Source organism: Arachis hypogaea, chromosome 14 (assembly GCF_003086295.3).
Source record: "Arachis hypogaea cultivar Tifrunner chromosome 14, arahy.Tifrunner.gnm2.J5K5, whole genome shotgun sequence".
Classification (NCBI taxonomy): Eukaryota; Viridiplantae; Streptophyta; class Magnoliopsida; order Fabales; family Fabaceae; genus Arachis; species Arachis hypogaea.
Genome location: NC_092049.1, coordinates 1,000,731 through 1,024,401, shown reverse-complemented (window position 1 = coordinate 1,024,401; position 23,671 = coordinate 1,000,731). Strand labels below are relative to the sequence as shown.

Here is a 23,671-nt window from a genome sequence, read left to right as displayed (position 1 = left end):
AAAATTTAGAGGTATTTTTGTAACTTTTGTCAATTTCCAGGGACAAAAATTATACTTTGTCCAAAAAAATAAGTACTTTTTCAGAAGCCAATCCAAACCGACCCTATCTGTCCCAACTTAATATGGTTACATTCTTACAGGTATCTTTTTAGGCATTGCATCTTTTAATCACAATCTGATATACAACAAAGAGCCATATAATATTATCTTGTTGACAAGCTATCACATGACAAATACATAATCAACCTTGTACATTGCAGGTTGTCTCACTGCTGCAACATGATGCTGTTGTTACTAGCGAAAGCTGTGTAGCTAAAGAGTCCTCTTTATCAGAGAAGTCATGCTTTTTCTTATGTAATGCTTCAGATGCAACAAGCTCAAAAGCCAAGAAGGAATTGCCACCAGAGGAAGGTCTAATCAATGAGGTTGTTGAAGAAAGAGAGGACAACATAACTTGCAACGGAAGCAACCGTAAAACGAAGACGAGGGAAGAAAAGAAAATTATGAAAATAGAAAAGAAAGAAAGCTTAAGCACCAAGCTACATGAATGTAATGAATGGTGCTTGTTTTATGGTGGAGCCAGGCACTTTTATCTTCAAGGGGCTAAGGAATATAAAGTATGTCAAGAATTCTTTATTTTTAGTAATCAACTCATTTAAGGGGTTAGTTTTGTAATAATATTTCATAAAATATTCTTTCCAAAAAAAATTGTGAGGACAAAATGAAAATGTGATTATGTGAAACTGGAGCCACATCTATAGGAACATTTTCTTTCTTTCTTGTTCATGATTTTTTTTTCTTTGGGTAGGCTATTCATTTTACCTACAATGAGAAAATAAAATAAATATATTTGTAGCAAAGAAAGAAGTGCCAACTTTGTTGAAAAGTACCTATTTTATTTTTTATATAAGAAAACTTCCTATGTTCTAATCTTCTTCACTTTTGTTCTCAAGTTTATTATATGTTATTTGGATTGTATTTGCGCATTTCTTATATATTTTTTTTCTCACTCAAATCCGTGACCTCTAAGTGAGTATGAGAAAACTATGTCATTTGAGTTATAGTTCGGTGGCACTACAAAAAACAGTGTAATTATCGATGCAAAAAATCGACGGTCATATTATAGACGGGAAGATTGTCGATTTTATTAAGAAGGTAAAATTCTCACACTCATATTATAGACGGAAAGATTGTCGATTTTAATGAATTAATTATCGACGGCCGGTAAGCCGTCGATTTTATTAGAATTTTAAAAAATCGACAAGTTTAATAGCGACCACATTCACCGTTGATTTTGCCGTCGATATTTGATATTATCGACGGCCTAGCTGTCGATTTAGCCGTCAATTTTAAAGGTGTTTCTTGTAGTGTGGCGCGCATTTCTCATATTTATTCAAGAGTAAACCCACGTTTTCATCGTTATCATGACACTTACTAACAAATTAGTCTAAAACATGTTTTTATTAACCTTCAACTTTTGTGAACAAATTAATCCCAAACATTTTTTTATTAATCCCAAGTTCTTTGACCATTCAATACTCAAGTGAAAATTAGTTAATGGAATTCTAACTCGATGAATACCTATAAGACATTGGGTATTGATGATGAATTTGATGTTACCTTTGTATATTTTATATTGAGTTTTTGAAAGAATAAATATAATTTAAAAAAATTATTAATATTTGTTTAAAAGTTTTTTAAATATTCTAGATTATTAAATTTTCTAATATATAAATACAAATTACATAAATTTGAGATATGAGAGTTTTGATGTTAAAATGTTAATTACGAGTCCATTTTAGAATTAAGAATAGTCATGAACAAAAGCTAACTATTTGAAATGGAAGATGCCCCAAATGAACATTAGAAATACATGCAAAATAAATTTTATATATATAAAAGTCTATGACTTCGAGTGACTGTTATGACTTATATTTTTTGATATTTTAATTATTTAAAGACTAATTTATGTTATGATTTTTGTATTCTTTGATATTAATTTAGTATTTTTAAATATTTAAAAAATAATTTATTTAATGTAAAAATTTTGAGCAAAATTGTGACTTTTTACTCTCTTATTTGTTTAGATTGATAGGTATTTTGAATATTTTAGATGCAAATGATAGATTATTCTATAAATAAAATTTTAAAATATAACTCTTATGAGTTATAACTTAAAGACAAAAAGGATAAATAGGTCTCTGATCTCTTGTTTTGTGGATATTTTTGTCTTTAACCATTAAAAAATATTCTTAAGTTCATGATCTTCATAAAATTTGGATAGATTAGTCTTTTCGTCCAAATACCTCTGTCAAGAACTGATCCGTCCAAATGCCTCCGTCAAGGACTGATTTATCCAAATTTTGTGAATGTCAGGGATTTAAAAGTATTTTTTAATGGTCTGAGACAAAAATGTCCCTGGTACAAAAGGTCAATGATCTATTTGTCTTTTTCTCTAATTTAAATGACATAATCTTTTCGTACTCACTTCAAAATTGCGAGTTCGACTATTATTCCCAAGCTATAGTTGAGTGTTGTGGTGGCGGTGTGAGTGGCACTCCATTGGCAGCGAAATGGCTGATATTGAAGAGGCGCAGTTACAGAAGCAAGAAGAAGAGCACCTCGACGTTCTAACCAAGTCCGGCCAAAAAACCGGCGTCTCGAAGCCCAGGTAAACCAACCACAACTCCCTCGAACCGTTATTACTTCGATCTCATGTCCATGCTTTTCCATTTTGAAACAACTCTTTCACAGAGGCCACGTTCATCGCGATGGGGATTACCATCGAGCTGTTCACGTTTGGATTTTCGCTGAGAGCACACAGCAGCTTCTCCTCCAACGCCGTGCCCTATGCAAAGATTCTTGGCCTGATTTGTGGGACATCTCCAGCGCCGGCCACATCTCCGCCGGCGATTCCTCCCTCGAAACCGCTCGGTAATCACAAACACAACAGCTATGCTCTTATTTATTTCTTGTATTTCTTTTCATGTTAATTCTACTTATCTTTCGTGATGCTTGGTGGTGATAGTTGACAAGCACTAACTTCTAAGAGTGATAATTGTGTTTTATGATACTTAATATAGATTGATGGAGAATTGTTGTGAATGATAGAGAAAAGAGTATTGCTATCCTGATGTAGTGTGTTGAGTTCTTTTTCAGAAGGGAGCTCGAGGAAGAGTTAGGTGTGACACTTCCAAAGGATGCGTTCGAACTGATTTTTGTTTTCCTCCAAGAGTGGTAAGTGGTGTCTGCTCTCTGCTGCACCACTTTATTTTTGTCCGTGTATTGTTTCTGTTTTTATTTCTTATTTTTTTAAGTTGATATGTTTATAAGCATGATCAGGATGATTAAGATAATGAAACTTTGCCTCCTTTTGTTTGCCTGTTTTTGCCATTTTTTTTAGGTAAAACTGCAAGCATGATATAAAATTAAAATGAGGGGTCCTTTGTGTTATTGTAGTGAAAGCATATCAACTGAATATGAAAACAGGAAAAAACCTAAGAATTCTCTTTATCTTCTGATTAAAGCTAAGCTTACTGCTTCTTTAGAGGTCTGTTTTTCACTGATATGTAGAGAGACTGCTTCGTTGATTTTCCTTTCTCTAGGATTTATTTTATTTGCAATTTGCACTCAATATCCTCCTTTTGTTATCCGTGGACTAGTTTGATAACTAACTTTAGATATGGAATGCAGTGTCATAAATGATGGAAAGTACATCAATAATGAATATAATGATGTGTATCTTGTGACAACTATTGATCCAATTCCTCTGGAAGCTTTTACACTTCAGGTGAGGATGCGTAAGATGTTTGCAAATTTCAGTTACTGTAGTTTTGTTCTTTGGATTTTCTGTGTGCACTTTTAATCTCCTCTTATTCAAATGCCTCTCCTATAACCATGAATAAAATGCTCAGCACTCATCAATTGACAAAACCCCGAGCACAATATATAAGAAAATCATGATAATACTAAACAACACTAAACCCCTTTGGCATAGACATCAAGGTAACGAAGCAAAGACACATCTGCACACACCTTATGAATAGAATTCGAAGTCTCAGCAAGAAAAAGAAATACCATTGCCAGGCACTTGATATGACATCGGTTTCTATTAGATTCAGTAATAACCTCTTATGCCTGTATCACATATCCACCCATTGTAGCATATGTTCTTTTTCCTTGAAAACATTTATCATCTCCTATTCGAATACAATTCTATTTCTAGTCCTCCATATAGTCCACGTAACACCAAGAAAAGGTGGTACATGTTTAGGCCTGACTTTGGATGTTTTAAGCAACATAATGGGTCATGATATTTTCCAATTCCAATAATAGAGTTAGGGTTGTTTGATTTTCTTATACGAAATTGTGGCTCAATAGACGAGCCCCCCGACCCCAGTCCAGAAAAAGTTTATTTGTTAAAATCAGTGACATGAGGATCTAATATCATTTGTTGAAGCTCAGTCTGTTTCGACAGGACGAGAATTATGTGATAAAACACTTGGAATCATGTGGCTTAATTGATTTTGATTACATGTCACTTCTATCTTTTTTCTTTGTATCCTATTGCGGTCAATGATTTACTCTAGATGTACCCTTTTCTATGCTATTAGTGTTATAAGGTAGTGTTCATGCTTTACGCTTAGGTTATTGTATGTTCTTATGTAATTCCATGCCTTACCTTCTTGTCTTTTCTAAATTCTCAGTACATGCATGATTTATATTGTTAAGTTTCCTAATTTATACGAGGATTCTTTTTTTTATTTTATTTTAGGAAGCAGAAGTTTCTGCTGTTAAATATATCTCTTATGGAGAGTATAAACTGTTACTGGCCAAAGGAGATTCAGAGTATGTCCCTTATGATGTTGATGGACAATATGGTCAGCTTTTTGATATAATTGAAAAGAGGTATGTTATTATTTGAGTTATGCATGATGCTAAATTTCTTTATACATTTGCAGCAAAATGACTTCTGTTACATGATCACCCATCTCAAAATTTAATCACTTTTCCTTCTCTCTTTTCATTGAACTAGATTAGAACTACCCTTGAGTGATGAGTGATGTATATTGAGGGAGGGATAGGTTATGTTCAAAACTAGAAAATAAGAAAAGAGGGGCAAAAGAAACATGGAGAATAGTATGGAGGAAAAGAGTGGCCTTTACGGATATGTGCATTAATAATGTAGGAATAATTGAATAAATGGGCCATCTCATCCATTACAAGCTCAAGCGTCAGTTTGTAGATTCCCTAAAGTCATTTGAGTCAATCTGAATACTCAGTGTCTTCCGACTTCCTTTTCTGTCCTTTTGCTGTACAACTCAAGATTCATTTGAATCTTCATTTTTATGTGCTTATTTTTGTTCCTTAACATGTTTATGGAAGGTACAAAGAGAACACTGTAGCACGCAGTTTGAGTCTACAAAAGCAACTAAGTCGTTATGCTCCCATTTCCCTGAGTGCAGAGGTGAATTATTTATTTATTTTATATTATGTTGACCTCTCCTTCTGTTTTGATAAACAATTTTTCTCTCACTCCCTCTATTTTGTCAATTTGAATTGCTTACGTTTAAAGTATGCACATTTGTCTTCTAACAGGCTGTTTAAATGCACTTTATTTTATTTTCCCGAAAGTGATTTCGATACCTAGTTTTTTTATATAATTTATTATTATGATTATGATTTTCCTGCATATGATGCAATCCACAGATTTAGAATAAACATTAACTTTGTTCTCATCAATTAGAATGTTGAAATTTGAGAGTAAACCAAGTTGATTCATGAGCCAGATACGCCATTTTTGAGGTGAAATTGTATTTGGTTCGGGTTCTTTTTTCTTGTGTGGAGATTGGAGAGTGTATAACTGTCAGAATTTTGTTGTTCTTGAACTACCAAAAAATAAAGAAATCAGAATTTGGATTCTTTATTTGCTTCCCAGTATAATCTTGAGCCCAATTTATAAAATATCTTCTGTATGAGGTTGTGTGCATAAAATCCGTATGATCGCATTTGTACAAAATGGGTGTCAAATAATATATTGATTTTTTGTCCAAGAAGGACAGAATGTGATGTTGTTATGGTAATTGCAGAGATAATAGCATTTGGAATTTATCCTATATATTTGTTACATTAGTTTGATTAACTTGGAGGTTTTTGATGAATTTTTATTGGAAATGTACTTTGTGAGTTTGTTTATATGTTGTTATTTGTTCTATATACTGCTTATTTGACTAAAAAAAGTTTTCCATTTTGAAGGTCATGACATCATTGTTTGTTGAGTGTAGCAGTGCTTGGGTTAATTTATTAAGATCATAATTATCCCAAATCTTTTTGGCTCCTGTTTGGACATATTTCATGGTTTATTCTGGCAGTTGACAGGGCTTACAGATTCAGATAAGGACACTCTTGCTTATGTTGTGAAGGCTGCAATGGTTATGGATGAAATTTTTTATCTTCAGGTTGTGTTTACAGCATAGCTGTGTTTGGACTAAATGGTGTGTGTCTATATATATACACGGTGCAATAAATTTAAAGAATATTTTTATTTCTAACATTTTATCATTTTATGCATGTAAATGTGTCATATGGCTCCAGTAAAAAGATGTGTCATATGGAATGTTTTGCTTAAGCGTTTTTTTCATAATTTTTTTATAAATATTTTTGGTTTTAGTATATTATTAATCTTATTATTATTTGCTATCAAAAAAGAAAATTATTATTATTATTATTATTATTATTATTATTATTATTATTATTCAACTTTTAGCCATTTAAAGTGTTTGGTCCCATAAGTATTTTGGACTATACCTTTAGTCCTTATAGATATTTAACACTGCTTTCAGTCCTTATAAAGATTTTAATTTTTTTTTTTAATTTCTTATAAACATTACCATTTAATATATATATGTATATATATATTACAGAGAGACAAAAATAAAATATAATTTTAGGGACCAAAAGATATATTTAAGCATATGGTAAAATTTGATTGGAAATTTATTCCCTTCTCCATCATACCTATCTCATCTTATGTCTGTCATTGGTTGGTAGAGTGAAGTTTATGGCAGTGTGTATTACTAAAGGTTGTTTATTTTCTTATCAGTCCTGGTACAGTAATCCAGTTCTTAGAGATTGGTTGAAGGAGCATGCTGGTACATCGGAGTTAAATAAGTTGAAATGGTCTTATTATCTGATTAACAAGAGCCCTTGGTAAGTCCTTGACAGTTCTGTAGCCATTAAGTGGTATATATTTGCTCTTACATTAAATAGAGGTTGGTGAATTTTGTATGCGAGAAAAATCTACTTGCAGTTAGAACAAATCCCATTGCTCTGCTTTTTTTCTTGAGCATTCATAGTTTTATGTTTGAGTCCTGTAAACCCTGGAATTTGCCTCATTGGTCCTTAAACAAATGGGACCTTTACTATCCAAAACCAGCTCATTGGTCCTGTAATTGTGTCAGGAACTGAGGCAGGACACCACCTATTTTTAAGATTTATTTTCTGATTTCTTATAATTACCACCTACTTTTAGAGTGAGTGGTATGAGTAATGAAGGGATTAGCTAGATTTTTGAGTGGAGTTTGGTGAGGAGCAGGGGTGTGCAATAAAATTATTTCAGTTTGTAACTATTTCAAACTGTCAAATTTTTTTTTTTTTTGGCTGGTGTTTGTAATTGCTTAACTCGTGAACTTGATTATATTTTTTGTAATCTATTTGCTGTTGGCAGGTCTTGCCTTGATGAAGATGAGGCATTTTTGACAACTGCAGATTCGGCAATTAGGTTGCTTTCTGAAGAAAATGGGAAAGTAAACAACTGGAGGGGTCTGGAATACAGGGCAGCATTTCCCATGTCAAAACCTCCCGGTGCTAATTTCTACCCTCCAGACATGGACAAAATGGTACCATCATGATAAGCATGTACTGTCAGAACAATTGAGAACTTGCAATTAAGAAAAGCTGTTAAAAGCTTCTATCTTGCAGGAGTTTGAAATATGGAAGGACAGTCTAAAAAAGGACCAACAGAAGGAGGCAACAGGCTTTTTCACTGTTATTAAAAGGCACAGCGAATCTATTTTAAATTCTCATCCACATGGTAACAAAACTAGTGCTACTCATGATCTATATATAGTTCCTTACTCTGAAGAATACAAGGCTCTCCTTACAAAGGCTGCTGATTTATTGCATAAAGCTGGGAACACTACTAACTCACCAAGGTATTGCCCTTATCTATATTATCATCATTAAGAAGTAATTGTAGCTCAGTTTCATGCTAAATATTGTTTTACTTACAGTTGTTGGTTGACTCATTCTTTCGAAGTGTAGTTTGAAGAGGCTGCTACATAGCAAGGCTGATGCTTTTCTGTCAAACGACTATTATGACTCAGATATAGCATGGATGGAATTGGTTTGTTGAATTCTCTCATTTACTTTTGTGCCACGATAATTTTAAATTTGATCTCAAGCCTGGTAGAAGTCATGTGAACAGTATCTGATTTTCTTTAATATATAATATTCTATTATGGGAAGACGACAATAACAAGAATCACTAAGGTAGCGTTTGTTTCGAAGTATTGGGACAGAGACTGAGAGACTGAGACTCAGTATCATGTTTGTTGGCTCAGACATTGGTACTAAAATTTCTGTCTCTGTCCCCAAAATTTCAGCATTTCAGTACCTCCAATAAGTAGGGACACAGGGGACTGAAATTTTTAGAGACGGAGACTGAAACTTTAATAACTTTATATCTAAAATACTCTCATTTCAATTAGTTAATTTCAATTTTTTCTTTTGTGCAAATTAAATTAGAGCTTTATTCTTGTTTCAATTTCTATTTTCCACTTTGCACCAAACAGAATACTGAGATTTATTTCAGTCTCTGTCTCTTAGTCTCTGTCTCCCCACCAAACACTACCTAAGATCTGTCCCATTGGTTGGGATCTGGCATATTGTAAAGTGTAGTTGATTAAAAGGCACTAACAATGTCAGTTTACCATTTTATTTATTAAATGTGTGCAATAACAAATGTAAGATTAATCAAGATAGTAAGTATTTTGTTTTCTTAGTAAATGTTTTCAGGTTCAAATCTGAGTTCAAAATGATTTTCATGGCTATATATATCAATAAGGGTATTTTAGAGAAAACATTGATATAATCATTATATATGGTATATATTCTACCTAAAACATTGATATAATCATTGTGAGGGTTTGCTTCAATGGATTTGGAAGAGTGATGAGTCTAGTTTTCTGGCAATTGTTGAATGTGAGATAAGAATTCCGTTGTTTTAGTTACATAGTGGAAACTAGTTTATATAGCTTGAAAAAGGGATTCTTACATAATTACAGGATATCCACAGTCACAATTAACTAGTGTATCACAACGGATCCTATAATACTCTTAACTCATTTATTCATAGATATTCTAACACTCTCCTCTAAGCTTGAGCATATAGACTGTATGCACCAAGCTTGTTACATAGATATCTTATTCTAGGACCTGTTGAGGCTTTAGTTAAGAGATCTTCCAACTATTTATTTGAATTGACATAGCTTGTAGTGGTCTTCAGAGAGGATCTTGTGTTTATTGTATTGAAAATCAATCTCAATGTGTTTGGTCCTCTCATAAAAGATTGGATTAGAAATGATATGCACAGCTGCCTGGTTGTCACATACAAATGTCATAGGTTTGATTATCCCAAATTGTAGTTCTGAAAGTTGTTTCAGCCAGAAGCTCATGAGGCTATGCTGTGGCACAATATTCTACTCCATCACTAGACCTTGTAAACACATCATGCATTTGACTTTTCCAAGAAATAATATTGCCACCAATGAGTACATAATAGCTAGATTGGGTACGTTATCAATTGAACAACCTGCCCAATCAGCATCACAATATCCAACTATCTCTTAGTGACCCTTATCCTCATAGAGAAGACCCTTACCCCAGGAGACATACTTTTAAAATGCATATCAAAATATCCTAATGATCTTCACACGGTGAATGCAAAAATTGATTGGCTAGACTTACTACATAGGAGATGTCAAGACGGGTATGAGTGAGATTCAATTCAGTTTCTCGAGTAACCACCTGTATTTTCCTGGGTCAGTTAGATAAGGGTTTCCCTTGATTTGGCAGGTGATTGACATTGGGATCCATAGGAGAATCAACGGGTTTGGCACCAAGCAAGCCAACTTCTTTTATGATGTAGATAGCATATTTTCTTAGAGAGAACAATAATCTTTAGGTGATGCAGCTTCAATACCAGGTCTTTAATCTGAAAGTGGTGACATAGATGTTGTTGAAGGCAAGTTATACCATCATTATCGTTCTAAGTTATGACAATATCATCCACAGAGTAGCCGTTTTCTCTCCAGATCATGCCAAATTGTTGAACCATAGAGGAAAATCTATCAAAGTGGACTCGAGGAGAATCCTTAAGATCATGAGGTGATTTGTGGAGCCGACAAACAAGGCGAAAACCAAGTAGATTCCTCCATATATATTGTTTCAAGTTATCATGATGGAAACCATTTTTTATGTGCAGTTGATGTAGAAGCCCATAATGCATGGGGGCCATGGCAAGAAAGAGACAAAAGAGGTCATCTTGGCTGAGAGAGAAAAATGTCGCCATAAATCAAGCAAAAAATCTGAGTAAAACCCTTGGCAACCCAAGTGTCCCTTCTCTGAAGCGCACACATCCTATCAAGAAGAGCATGTCTCCACCCAGGATGATATAAAGCTTCAGTTGGTGTTTTAGGAATAGACACAGAAGCTGGAGATGGCACATAAGAATAATGTCCTGGAGACAAGCGATGGTAGGATAAAGCAACATAATGAGGAGAAGGGTTATGGATAAAGCGTATACCTTTACAAAGGGCAATAGGAAGGTCAAACTCGAGTGGTCGGCCCAAAATTGGTAAAGGAGGCCTTGGTGGAGATGAGTCTATAGCAACTAGAACGATTTCTAGAGGGTGCACCCAACTGGAGATGATTAAGGCTCTGTGGCAACATGAGGAGGTAGTGGAAGGTTGGGTTGTTGGTGATGAAAATGATCATAAGGTGGGTGATGCGGAGGCAGAGGTGCTAAGGTAGGGACGGAAGCCATAGGTAAAGGAGGTAGGGGTAAGTCATCAGTCAAGTCCTATATAGAAACAACGATAACCCTTCTCAGACCTAGCATACCCAAGAAAACGACATTAAGGGAACAAGCAGAAAGTTTGTCAATATTTAGGGTAAGGTTGTGGACAAAATAGGTAGACCCAAAGACATGAGTGGTTAAAGAGTCAATCGTTGTGTGAGGAAACAACACTGAGTGGTTGACTTTTGACCCAAAATAGGAGGCATACGATTAATGAGGTAACATGTGGAAAGGACAACATCTCCCCAAAAACGAGAAGGAACATGAGAATGTAGAAGGATCCTGGAAGTTTCAACCAAATGATGATTTCTCCACTCTGCAATCCCATTTTGTTAACAGTTGTGAGCACAAGAGGTTTGATGGACAACATGAGAAGCCATGTACAACGAGAAAAAAATCATCTATTAAAGTAACAAAATATTTAATTCTTAAAGTAGACTTAGTATGTCTACGATCTCAAGTATCAGAAAGAACTAAAAGAAAAGACCAAGCACGAATACTGACACTATTAAAAGAACTCTGGGTGTGTTTCTATTAAGTACCTAAGGAAAGTGGAAAACCATAACTTAAAAGCTAGCTGTAAAGGGGGAAGAACCACTCCTTAATACAAATCAGGCATTCCATACTAACCAATGTGCGACTTTGGGCACCCCATAATACCTAAGCCCCTAACAATATACCACCCTTGGAGAGCCGATGTCCACGGCGGCTTCACTCTATCAACACTGACCCAGCGATAGCCTCTTCGCTACGGGCTAACAGTATTCGATATTCATCTTAATCCAGTCTATCGGTAGCCCTTTCCATGTCCATTGGCAATCAGGCTCTGATACCATTGTTAAGTACCTAAGGAAAGTGAAAAACCACACCTTAAAAGCTAGCTGTTAAGGGGAAAGAACTACTCCTTAAATACAACACCAAACATCCCATACTACCTTATGTGGCACTTTGGACACCCCATAATAGCCAAGTCTGGAACAGTTTCCCAAATTGACATGATTCACAAGACAAACTATATTAGGTGGAAAGGCTATTGAGCATGGAAAGTGAGGATGGATAATGAGGGGATTGGTGGAGTGAGGCGAGCACAGCGGTGGGTATGGTGGCGGATGTGCAGGTGGAAGATGCAGCAGTGGGTGGGCAGCGGTGAGATCAGACAGCCCATGGAGGTGCATCGGAAGGCAGACGACAGTTCCATTTAAGGGGCTGAACAGCTCCATTTAAGGGGCTGAACAGCGCACGTGAGCATGAGTCCCACGGTGTAGGCGGGAAATTTTTTTCTCGAGAGGACAGTGGGTCCTCTTTGTGTACGCACTGAATAATTGTTTCTCTCTAGGCTCTAGACATCATGTTGAATGTGAGAAGGAGAGAGACATAAGAATTCCGTGTTACACATCGGAGACTAGTTTATATAACCTGAATAAGGGATTCTAGACATAATTACAAGATATATACAATTGAGTACCGTATCATAAATTCATAATGGATCTTATAGTATCCTAACTAATTTATTCACTCATATTCTAACAATATACACTTTATACTTCAAGATAGTGTAAATGCTAGAGCAGTAGTCCCATATCTTTATGGAGGTTTTTTTGATATATTACTGGATTCAGGATAAGATTTAACAGTGTATTTGCCACTAAGTGATTGTTCTCTAAGTGATATGTTTTGAAGTTGGAGAGATTTGTCACGTTGATCCTTCTCTTTTACCATGTTTCTCTCTCTCTCTCGCTCTCTCTCATGTTTATGTTCACAAGTTTCCTTATCAATTTTATCTTGTGATTCTATTTCATCTCATAAAATATATCTTCTCTTCTCAGAGAGAGAGAGAGGAGGGGGGGGGGGGATTAACCATCAGATTGTAAACTAAAATTGTTAGTGTTGTGAGAAAGGAGAGCGGAAGTATCTTCCATGTTTCTCAACTACATGGCAGAGGTTATAGATATAGATATTGTGCAATATATACAAGATATGGAGGATAACTTATTCATGTTCAAAGTCTTGGTAAAGATACATGCTAATTGATCATTTGAGTTAGCAAATATTATGCTCCTTTTGGCATGCCAAATAGTATTAACTCCAGCTTAAATACTTTGGAGTATCAGGTATGCATTGAATGAAATGTTTTTTTATATTAAAGAATACATTTTTTTAATCATGAGATTCCAATAAAAAGAAAAAGTTAAAATAAAAATATATTTTTTTTTGTTATGCATAAAATATCTATTAACAAATACAAAGGAAAGGCTATTTACCTGTAAATAATTTTTATTATTTATTTATACGATGTTTTAAAAAATTAGCGTTTTAAAAATGACAAAAACTTTTAGCATTTTAGACGGTAAAATATAAAAAGAAAAACCAAATTGTTAAGAAATATTCTTTTATCAATCATTTGATTACGGAATTTAAAACATACCTAATTTAAATATTCATTATTTCAACTTCCTGCAAACACATTCTTACTATAACATGTTTTCTGAGAAATTTCTGATCATGTAGTTTTTACTTACTTTAATTTTTCTTTTGTTTATTTATTTTCTTTTTGGGTGCAGGACTCTAAGTTAGATGTTACAATTGGGCCATATGAAACTTATGAGGACAAGCTTTTTGGATATAAGGTGATTTTCAACAATTTTGCTTTTGCAAGGTTCCAGGAGGGTGTTTGGAGTCCCTCCGCTTCTCCACCTATTGTTCCCTGCCATCCTCCTCCCTAAAATGTGGACAGTCATGTTCTATTGCACACACATGGCACCAGATGCTGCAATCCATGCACACCCACTTTCCAACATTAGCAATAAAAGTCTCCAAACCAAAGTCATTTTAAATTATTATCTTCTCAATTAGAAAATATTTACATTTAACAAAATTGTGGCATCAGTTTCAGCCATTTGCCAGCTAATCTACAAAAATATTGGCAATAGATGAATGAGAAAACCAAGTTTCTTTAATATAATATCGTAAATCTTGGATCTGGAAATAATGTTATTGGCCTATTGTCAACAATTGTCCATGCAGTGCCGAGAATGTTAGTATTTATTGTCGACAATTGCCCTGTTTTTGTATTCGCATGTGCTCCTTGGTAGTCCAAGATACCTACCCCACAATGTGTTTTTTGGACTTCTCAGTTTCATATTTCTTTCACTTGTATATTTGACAAAGTGTCATTTGCAAAGATTGTGTAGCCGTTCTTGAGAATAGGTGTGTAGAGTCTCTTAGCAATGTACTAATATCTGTTGCATCATCCATTGTGTATGAGTGCCATGTTGTCAAGCTAATTGCTATAAGTCTTTAGTCTTTGTGATATCATGATTAAATAAATATAAATTCATTGAAAACTTGTCAATATGCACTCGCTTGAAAAAGAATCATCATTATCTTTGAACTTAGTGTTGCATTGCTATTCCCTCAGGCTACCTTTGAAGCGTATATTGGAATCAGGGACGATGAAGCAACAGCTCAATTGAAACTCTTTGGTGATAATCTGAAGGTTCAATACCTGGAGCATTTCATTGTGAATAACTGTATTTATTTCTTTTATCTCCTACATATTGTCACTGATTTGCGAAATAATTTTCTACTGAAGCTTCTGGAAGAAAATCTCCCAATGGATAGTGCATACAAATCAAAAGATGTGAATGCAGCTCCTATACGAGTTATACAACTTATCTATAATGCTGGGGTGAGTGTTCAGACCTTTTGAAATTTGGGTGTATATATAATATTATGATGACAATGTTTCCTCTGCTGTTCATTTGCCAACTAATCTTCTATTCAAAATCTGGTATAAAACATGTTATAAATGGGTTGGACTCTTAGCTGCACAGGAAAACATATTAGATAGGGAAGAAAAGAAAAGTTTTATGACTAAAGAATGGTATTGTTACTGTGATAAAAGAGCTAAGGCTTTCTAATAAAGAAAAAGCTGTTATGTGCAATCACTAAATTCCATGCGTCCTTACAAACTTCAAAAGGAGTCGTGTATGTAATACAGTATCTTGTGCTTAAAACTATTTAACTGGAAATTTTGCGATAATAAATTATTTCAGGATGTCAAGGGGCCGCAGACTCTTGCTTTCAATCTACCCAATGATGAACGTATTGTAAATGACAGGGGAACATCAATGGTCATGCTTAAGAATGTTTCAGAGGCTAAGTAAAATTCAAACCCTGAAAAGTCTAGCTTGCTCAAGTTGCATCTTGTTAGTGATCCTCCTCTGTTATTTTTCTGAATGGATAGTTAATATCAGGGAAACCTGCCAATTCTTAACAGGTTCAAGCATATTCTTCTTCCTATAGCTGCTGCCTGTGTTGCTGTGGAACAACAAGAATTTGTAGATTTTGAATCATTTTTTACTCATACAATTTGCCACGAATGCTGCCATGGAATTGGACCTCATACCATAACTCTTCCAGATGGTCAGAAGTCTACTGTGAGATTGGTCAGTTGCATAATATGTATCATTGAGACTTTATTTTATTTTAAAAATTTTGCATTAATGGGATTTTATGGTTTTAGGTTGAGGAGTAAGAAAAGACATAATAAAGAGTGAATGAATAATATTGTCAAATAATTATATTATGATGTGATACAAATTTTTCCAGTTTAAAGCTATGACGCTAAGTCACAACTTATGATACATGATTTTTTCAACTTCTGTCTGATTATTTTTGAACTTCCAGCTTTGTCTCTTTCCCTAACCTGTATCCCTCATAACCCCCTTCTCTCTTTACCCCTTTCTTTGTCCCTCCTTCTGCCCTCCTACCTCCTCCCTCTGCCACTGCCTTCTCCCTCCGCCATCGCCGCCACCGCCACAACATCCCTCCTCTATCCACCTCACCTCCTCTCTTCCGCCTCTTCTTCTCTCTGTTCCTTCATCCCTCCCTCCTTCCCTCCCTATCTTTGTCATGCCTCTCTTCCTCCTTTTCATTGTGCCTCCCTCTCAATATTGTTATCATCGTTGTATGCCTCACCTCCACCTGTGTCTTCGCCTACCTCTCTTCCTCTTAGTGTTGCCCTCCTACTTCGTAGTCAGTGTCTTTGTTCAGTTCTGTGTCGCCTCCACATTGACTCCACCATAACCTGTTAAGTCCATCTAGATACTAAAAAAAGAGGTGCCTCATCCTATCGTCATCATAGAGCAGGATTACTTCGTGCATTTACGAATTTTATTAATAGCTTTAGCCTAAACCGACCTCTCTCCAAAAGAATTGTGTACTCCGTGACTGATCTGGGGTCCCCCTCTCTTAAAAGCACTCTCGAGTGAATTCTTTGGATGTGACTGGCCGGGGATAGGAACTATGACTGCCATCACGCTTCCATATCTGTGCTGCCTCCACTTCGCCGCATCAACCTCTCTGATTGCTTAGTCCTCACGTCCTTCCTTTCACCTTCATTTCTTTTTTTTTTTTAAAGTAATTGTTGCATTGATCATTGAATTAGAGTTGCTGATGGTAGTAATTTGGGTTGAGGTTGAAAAATCTATGGTGGAAAGCAATGGTGGTGGTGTGGTACTGTGGTGTAGTGGTTATAGTGTGGAGGGTAAAACTAACATTTGGTATAGACTATTGCATCTTGTGCATGATAACAAAACATAATAAAAGATTTGTGTATCTTTGTGTCGTGTCTTTTATGTATTTGTATTTATGTCTGAAAGTTACTAAGCAAACACTGCCGAACTTCATGGTGTGTTACTTGAGCTTGATTTTTCAGTAGTTTCCACAATTTTGTATATTTGTTTTTTCTAAATAGGGACCGAAATGCTCTTACTTTTCTTGTGTTGCATCTTAAATACTATAAAATCTCATTGAACAGTTTGGTTAACCAACCGATTCGTTCCCTCCTAAACCTTAATGGGAAGACTGTATGGGCCTACTTCCCTGCCATTCTTCATCCGCTTTAGGGTCTCCTTTACTTCAAAATCTTACATTTCTTCAAGAATTGAAATTTTGGTCTCTTTCCCTTGTGTGTAACCAATCAGAGTACAAAAAGAGTCTCCTGGCCCTCATTGAATAACTGGTGAAAGTAGATCTTCCATCTTTCATCAATACTCTCATCTATGACCAAAATCCCATCACTTTTGTTCTTAATGCACTTAACTTGGTCCAAAACATCAACAATGTTAATGTTAGGTTGTTGGTTATTGTTTTGTTTCCACTTTTATCCTTTCTTGCATAAGTGCTGCCAAGCTTCACCAGTTTATCTTAGTGACATTACGTGGAAGTTCCCTATTGTCATTTAATGAACTAGCATTAGGGTTTGAAGGAATGAAATGTAGAGGGTATTGTTTTGGATTTATATTCCCTTTGATCTGTTTCCAATGTTATTGTAATGGTAGTTTTAGGAAGCAGGAAGACCATTGATCCTCTCTCTCTCTCTCTCTCTCTCTCTCTCTCTCTCTCTCTCTCTCTCTCTCTCATGGAAATCAAATAGTACTATGCAAAGTAACATCTGGAGAGAGCTTGATAATTAGCACTGGCTTTTGGTTAGGGATAAATCTGTTGAAGTGAAGGTGACCATGATTGGGTGGTTACAAGGAAAGGGTGAAATATGAATGAGCTTTTAGAAGAGGATTTTGAATGAAGTTAGTAGGGACACAAGGAAAGTTCTAGTGGTATGTGCAACAAGATAATTAAGTAGATTAGGAATCAACTATAGAACTATTCGATGAAGAATGAGGTTCTGGACTTAGATTGTAAAGAATCTTAGTGGCGGGCGATTAAGCGTGCAAAATATGGCCAAGATTAATAGGGTGTTACAAAGTTTGGTACTTGATTGGGGGGAGATTAAGTGTACAAAAGAATAATACTAAGAGTGCAATGATAGAGCAAGTATCAAAGTATTTGATAACTGAGGTATGAAAATCGGGGAAGAAGTATTTATATGCTTGCTAAATGCTATAAGTAGGGCCAAAAACAAGGACTTCGACAAAGCAATCTATGTTAAGAATTTTTTCTTTTTTCAAAACACAAAACAAAATAGAATATCCTTAAGATTAGGAGAAGGATAATAGAAAACAGGGATAAGGGATCCCCTAAACAAAACAAAAGATTTATCTATAAAGCATAGATTTCCCATCTCTCAACATGTCCAATAGGGAAATTCCCCTATAAATATCATGAGCTTTACACCAAATAGATGTTAGGCGTCTAATCCTATCCATAAAATTTGCTTGTCAGAAAAATCTGTCATTGAAGGTGTGTATTGCACTTTAACCAAGTAGTCCAGGTAGTGGTTATAGCTGCAGAGTCACACAACTTTTGCCTCTTCTCCAGTACCAAACCAAGTAAACCCCATCAATAGAAATTGGGCTAGGGTTGCAGGGCACACTCAACATACATCCAAGATGCAAACAAATTGTTTTATTAAAAAAAAGCCATCAGACAATGCAAAAACGAGTGAGTTTGACTCTGAATTTGCCCAGACATCACACACACATCAGGGGAGATAGCCTTATGAGGCCTTTGAACCTGCAAGTCATTGGTATAAATTCTGTTAAGGATAACTGTTCATATAAGAGATTTGACTCTAAAAGTAAATTTGGACTTCCAAATTGGTTTGTCTAAATCGAAAGTTGTGTTGGAAGAATGAATAAGAAATTGGAAGAAGGATTTACAACTAAAATTATGGAGGAGTCAAGGTACCATATCCTTTTGTCAGAAAAGCCATCAAGGAGACCTAAGAGGACCAAAAGTTCAAAGGATTCTCTATCACTAAGGTTATGAAAGAAATGGAAGTCCCAATAGAAGGAGGAACCTTGTGTAATCTAAAAGGACCTAATAGGAGAATTATGCAAGGAATATAAATGGTAGTGATGAGGAAAGGATAGGTTTAAAACGGTATCGTCTATCCAATGGTTTTTTCAAAAGTTGAAATGAGACCCATCACCTACTAAAAAGGAGAGCAAGCGTTTGAAAGTAGTGTAGCCTTGAGAAATCTGTTAAGTATGATTGAGGACATAGATGAGGAATGCAATTAACTTTTCAATTTAGCTTTGCTACTTTATCAGTAACATACTTCCGAACTGTCTAGCATACAGCAATTACGTTCTCAATTGGCACGACTGTACTAGTATTTGATGTCAAATCTTGCATTTTATAATACCTTTGGATGCTATTAATCATGATACAAGAGCAACTTGAAATTAAAGGAAAAAAAAATTATATAGATTTTTTTGTCATTTTATTTTGTATTTAACATTAATAGCAGCTTACTCTTTGATACAGGAATTGAAAGAGTTTCACTCAGCTCTGGAAGAAGCAAAAGCTGATATAGTTGGTCTCTGGGCATTGAGGTTCTTAATCTCCCAGGTTAGTCATTGTACTTATTTATGTATCTTATTTGCATACTAACTAATAAGATTTAAATCCTTTTTAATTGTTTCATCTGTAGATTTTCTAGGTCTCCCTCTACCTATGTATTAGACTTTTCTTCTAATATCCTTTTCTTATTGGAGTCTCTTCATTATATATCATATACATGAACCCACCTAAGGCTAGATTCTTACATCATTTTCACAATAGGTGTTATCCCAACTTTCTTATAACATATTCATTCATTCCTAATCCAGTCTTGGTTAGTTGACCCCTCATCCAATGCAACATCCTCATCTTTGTAACATTAAGATTATTTTCTGTCCCTTTAAGCTAGTTTAGAAGGTTTAGGAGCAATAGTGCTAAGCCTAGCTATAAATACTAGGGGTTAATTAGTTTAGTTTGTTAGAAAAATTCTGTTCAGTTTGTTAGTTCAGGAGAGGGAAATTCTCTGGAGTTGTTTAGATTCAATAGTGTACTCTAATAAGGGATTGTGATTTACAATCCCTAGTTCATCAATAAAATCCCCTAATTTTGCTAGTTCCTTGATCCTATCAACACATAAAAATATGAAACACTGCCTTTTTGTGTAAAATGAACTGAGAGAAACCCCAGTCCATGAATATATGACCTGGTTCATAATTACCTAACAAATCCCCTTAGGCTGTCGATGATTGCATAAAACAGCATCAAGAACACAAGCGCATAACAGTTCATAGTATACCCTATCCTTTCCCTAAAGCATTCATAACCAGTAGAATTGAAGCAGTGAGAACAAGAAAACTTCCACGCTGGAACTTCAGAGGACAAACTGTTAGAATTGGTATCAACAAGGAATGAATTGAAGAGACTTGTTATTGAATTGTGATTTCTTGAATGTCACAACAACTGTAATTGGATTCAAGAGTGTTCTCTTTAACTGAGGAAATCAGAGTCCTTAGTCACACTTAAAAGACACTAAAATGACAAAAGTCCTCTCAGTCCCTCTATCTTATTCCATATATTATACTAATCCCTAACATGCTAAGTATCACCAACTGCTACTAATGGTACCCTAACACTAATTTTACCAGGATTTGCTTTCTGAAAGTTTATTGAAGTCCATGTATGTTTCTTTTCTTGCTGGATGCTTCCGCTCAGTACGTTTTGGTTTAGAGGAAGCTCATGGGTATGCTGCTAGCTATTCAGTTTTTCTTTTGTCTGGTATTTTATTGTGGTTATATATAGCTACTGATGCTACTTAATACTGTTAGAAAAGGGCAAGCATTGCAGTTCAACTGGTTATATGAGAAAGGAGCATTTATCTTGCATTCAGACAACAAAGTGTCTGTTGATTTTTCCAAGGTATTGCTTCAAAATCTCTCCATCTATCCATCTTGATTATGATGAATGATGTTGATCACAATTTTCGTTGTGAAGATTGAAGGTGCGGTTGAAAGCCTAAGCAGAGAGATACTCACCATACAAGCCAAAGGTGATAAAGAGGCTGCTGGTTTACTTCTCCAGAAATACAGTGTGATGACAGAACCACTAAAAATTGCGCTGAAAACGTTGGAAAATGTTCAGGTATACTCTAAGCATAATATCCTGCGAATTTTGTTTGTGGGAACCAGTAAGATGATGAGCTACCTGTTGAGCATAGGTTTATTATTATTATTATTATTCACCTTGAAACTCTGAAAAGTATTTTGGCATCAAGCATTGCTTATGCTACCAAAAGTCATAAAGTATGTACCTTGTACATTTTGGTATTTCAGTTGAACATCATTTTGAATTGTAGGACACCAAATGTTGAATTTGTCAATATGATATAATCTCAACAAAGATACTAAACCCAAACTTTAGGGTTTAAGATATAGATACCACAATCTTAGCCATTGATCTTGCATTGTAAGGCCCATACTTTCAATCCCTATACAAAATCAGTGGTTAAGATTATGGCGTCTATACGTTGAATCCAAAATTTTGATTCAAGTATTGTTGATACACTGGCACACTGCGCTTCTGATGATGACTTCTTTATGTGGCACATTTCTAAGTAGAAGATGCTAAAGGCACAGATCACAGTTTTCTTACTGTGTTATAGCAACTTTTTCTATTCCAACGCTGTCATTACAAATTAAGTCGCTGTCATTCTTGTAACACCAAAGAAAACGGAAATCACTGTATTCCATGCATGCTACAGGTGTCTCTCTAAGAACATAAATGTTTGTGATTTCTATGGCAAATGACTTTTCTGATAATACTTATTGTAGACACATGCTTACATACTCATTCTTCGCATGCTATTTTGCCTCACATGTGCACAACTCATATCCATGAGGATAGATGTCATCCCCAAAGGAAATGTTTTCGCATACGACTAACAGGTTTATTCTGCTTTGTAACCCAGGTACCTGTTGACGTAGCTCCAACCTTTCCCATTGCCAATGAAATATTGCACTGAAGGTAACAGAACCAAGGCACGACGACTTCCTTGCTTGCGTCATCTTTGAATCCTCCCGTGAAAAGTTGTTAAATTAACCTACGAACTTCTGTTTTAAAGTTACGGAATGCTGCTGTCTCCCCTCTTATTCTGTACTCGATGAGATGCAGTGACCAATTTGGCTTAGTGTGTTTGTGCGGAAATTGAAGTGAAAATGTTCACGTGTTCAGATTTGAGAACAAAAGGGAGAATTGTCATTCACGAGCTGAGGTGAACTCATCGTCAGAAGAGCATAAGCAAAGGTTGGAGCCCCGGTCGTGAATAAATGTATTGAATAATTAGCCGAATAAGCACCCATGCCCTGTATAATCTGATGGTTAATTACATGATAACCGAAAAAGGAAAACTGAGGTCAGCTATTATACTGTGCATACCAGAAATTGTTCTGTAGCCCAGTCAGGCTAAGGCGCTCACTAAAATAGATCTCTACTAAGAAGACGAGTAGCTAATAAAGTTAGTGAGTATGTAAATATGGAAACATTTCAAGTGCACCAGGGAGTACCGGTGTACCAGTTGTTTTAACCATCAATTAATATATATTATATATATTTTTTATAACTCAGATCAACGGTTAAAACAAGTGGTGCACCGGTACTCCCGGTGTACTTGAAATGTTTTCTATAAATATAAGGGTAAAGTACTAAATTGATCTCCTACGTTTGGGTGTAATTATGTTTTGATCTTTAAGGTTTAAAGTGTGCTATTTGAATTCAAAACAGTTTCATTTAGCTTTAATGTAGTTTCACTATGAGGTCAAAGTTAAGTAATTAACGAAATGTCTTACGTGACAGCAATGCAAGAATAAGGTTGATAATCTAAAGATTAAGTACAAGTTTCAGAGGTACAAAATCAACAATAGATGTATCAATACATTTATTTATCATTCTTCTCAGTTCTGTAGAAAATATTTCATTTAAATTGTAAAGAGACTGATAAATAAATATATTGATACATACACGGTTGATTTTGTGCCTTTAGAGCTTGTACTTGTTATTCAAATTATCGACTTTGTTTTTGTACTGCTGTCATGTAGGACATTTCGTTAATTATTTAACTTTGATCTCATGATAGAACTACATTGAAGGTAAATGAAACTTTTTTGGATTCAAATAAGACACTTTAAATCTTAAGGATCAAAATAGGATTATGTCTAAACGTAAGGAATTAATTTATTACTTTACTCTTAAATATAATTAGTACAAAGATGGTGTTGGTTTGAGATTAAAACATGGGGTGCATTTTTCACTTAATTTGTTATGGTTAAACAGCATGCAACAAAGATAGTAAAGCTTGAAAATGTTTAAAGATTATGAGACACAAGAATGATGTCAGAATAATTTAAAATTAAAAAATGGTGGTTCATTATCCAGTTAGACTATCGCTGACCATCGTGTACGTGTGAACTATAACTTGAGCAGTGCTCTGATAAGGCACATCGGGCATGGGGCACACCTATTGGCGAGCCAACTCAAAGATCACAAGCACATTCTGGTCGAGATAGGCAAATACAAAGTTCCACCACTTTATTGCTCCCACTTGGGTTACAAGCCAGCGTCACCAAAGCTCAGCAATTTAAGTTAAGATCTCTATAATATATAAACATCGATGATATCCTTGACAGATACGATGTGGGACCTTGCCATAACAGATATAGGATCTATATATTTATATCTATACTAATATTATACAATCTGGTTATGAGAATTTTAAGTGTTAGCCTCATTTTTTCG

General features: G+C 35.1%; 1 protein-coding gene across 2 annotated transcripts; it reads left to right on the top strand.

Annotated features, from left to right (window-relative positions):
* The first annotated feature begins 2,496 nt into the window (after positions 1-2,496).
* Positions 2,497-22,312, top strand: LOC112740832 (nudix hydrolase 3). Of its 2 annotated transcripts, none has more exons than XM_025789479.3 (22): positions 2,497-2,671; positions 2,755-2,934; positions 3,160-3,237; positions 3,694-3,790; positions 4,775-4,908; positions 5,386-5,467; positions 6,372-6,458; positions 7,103-7,209; positions 7,727-7,898; positions 7,981-8,213; positions 8,323-8,404; positions 13,699-13,764; positions 14,556-14,633; positions 14,730-14,825; positions 15,193-15,299; positions 15,417-15,585; positions 19,370-19,453; positions 20,530-20,624; positions 20,710-20,800; positions 20,876-21,022; positions 21,849-21,904; positions 22,112-22,312. In XM_025789479.3, exons 1-21 carry the CDS (start codon positions 2,574-2,576, stop codon positions 21,900-21,902), a joined length of 2,337 nt encoding a protein of 778 aa, XP_025645264.1. In that variant the 5' UTR covers positions 2,497-2,573; the 3' UTR covers positions 21,903-21,904; positions 22,112-22,312. The 2 variants fall into 2 exon arrangements, with proteins under 2 accessions (XP_025645264.1, XP_025645263.1); XM_025789478.3 differs by having other exon boundaries at positions 22,002-22,312.
* Positions 22,313-23,671: the final 1,359 nt, after the last annotated feature.

Coding starts and splice junctions, on each gene's coding strand:
- LOC112740832 (XM_025789479.3), top strand. CDS start 2,574: ATGGCTGATATTGAAGAGGCGCAGTTACAGAAGCAAGAAGAAGAGCAC. Junction 2,935..3,159: donor TCCTCCCTCGAAACCGCTCG/GTAATCACAAAC, acceptor GTTCTTTTTCAG/AAGGGAGCTCGAGGAAGAGT. Junction 13,765..14,555: donor ACAAGCTTTTTGGATATAAG/GTGATTTTCAAC, acceptor CTATTCCCTCAG/GCTACCTTTGAAGCGTATAT.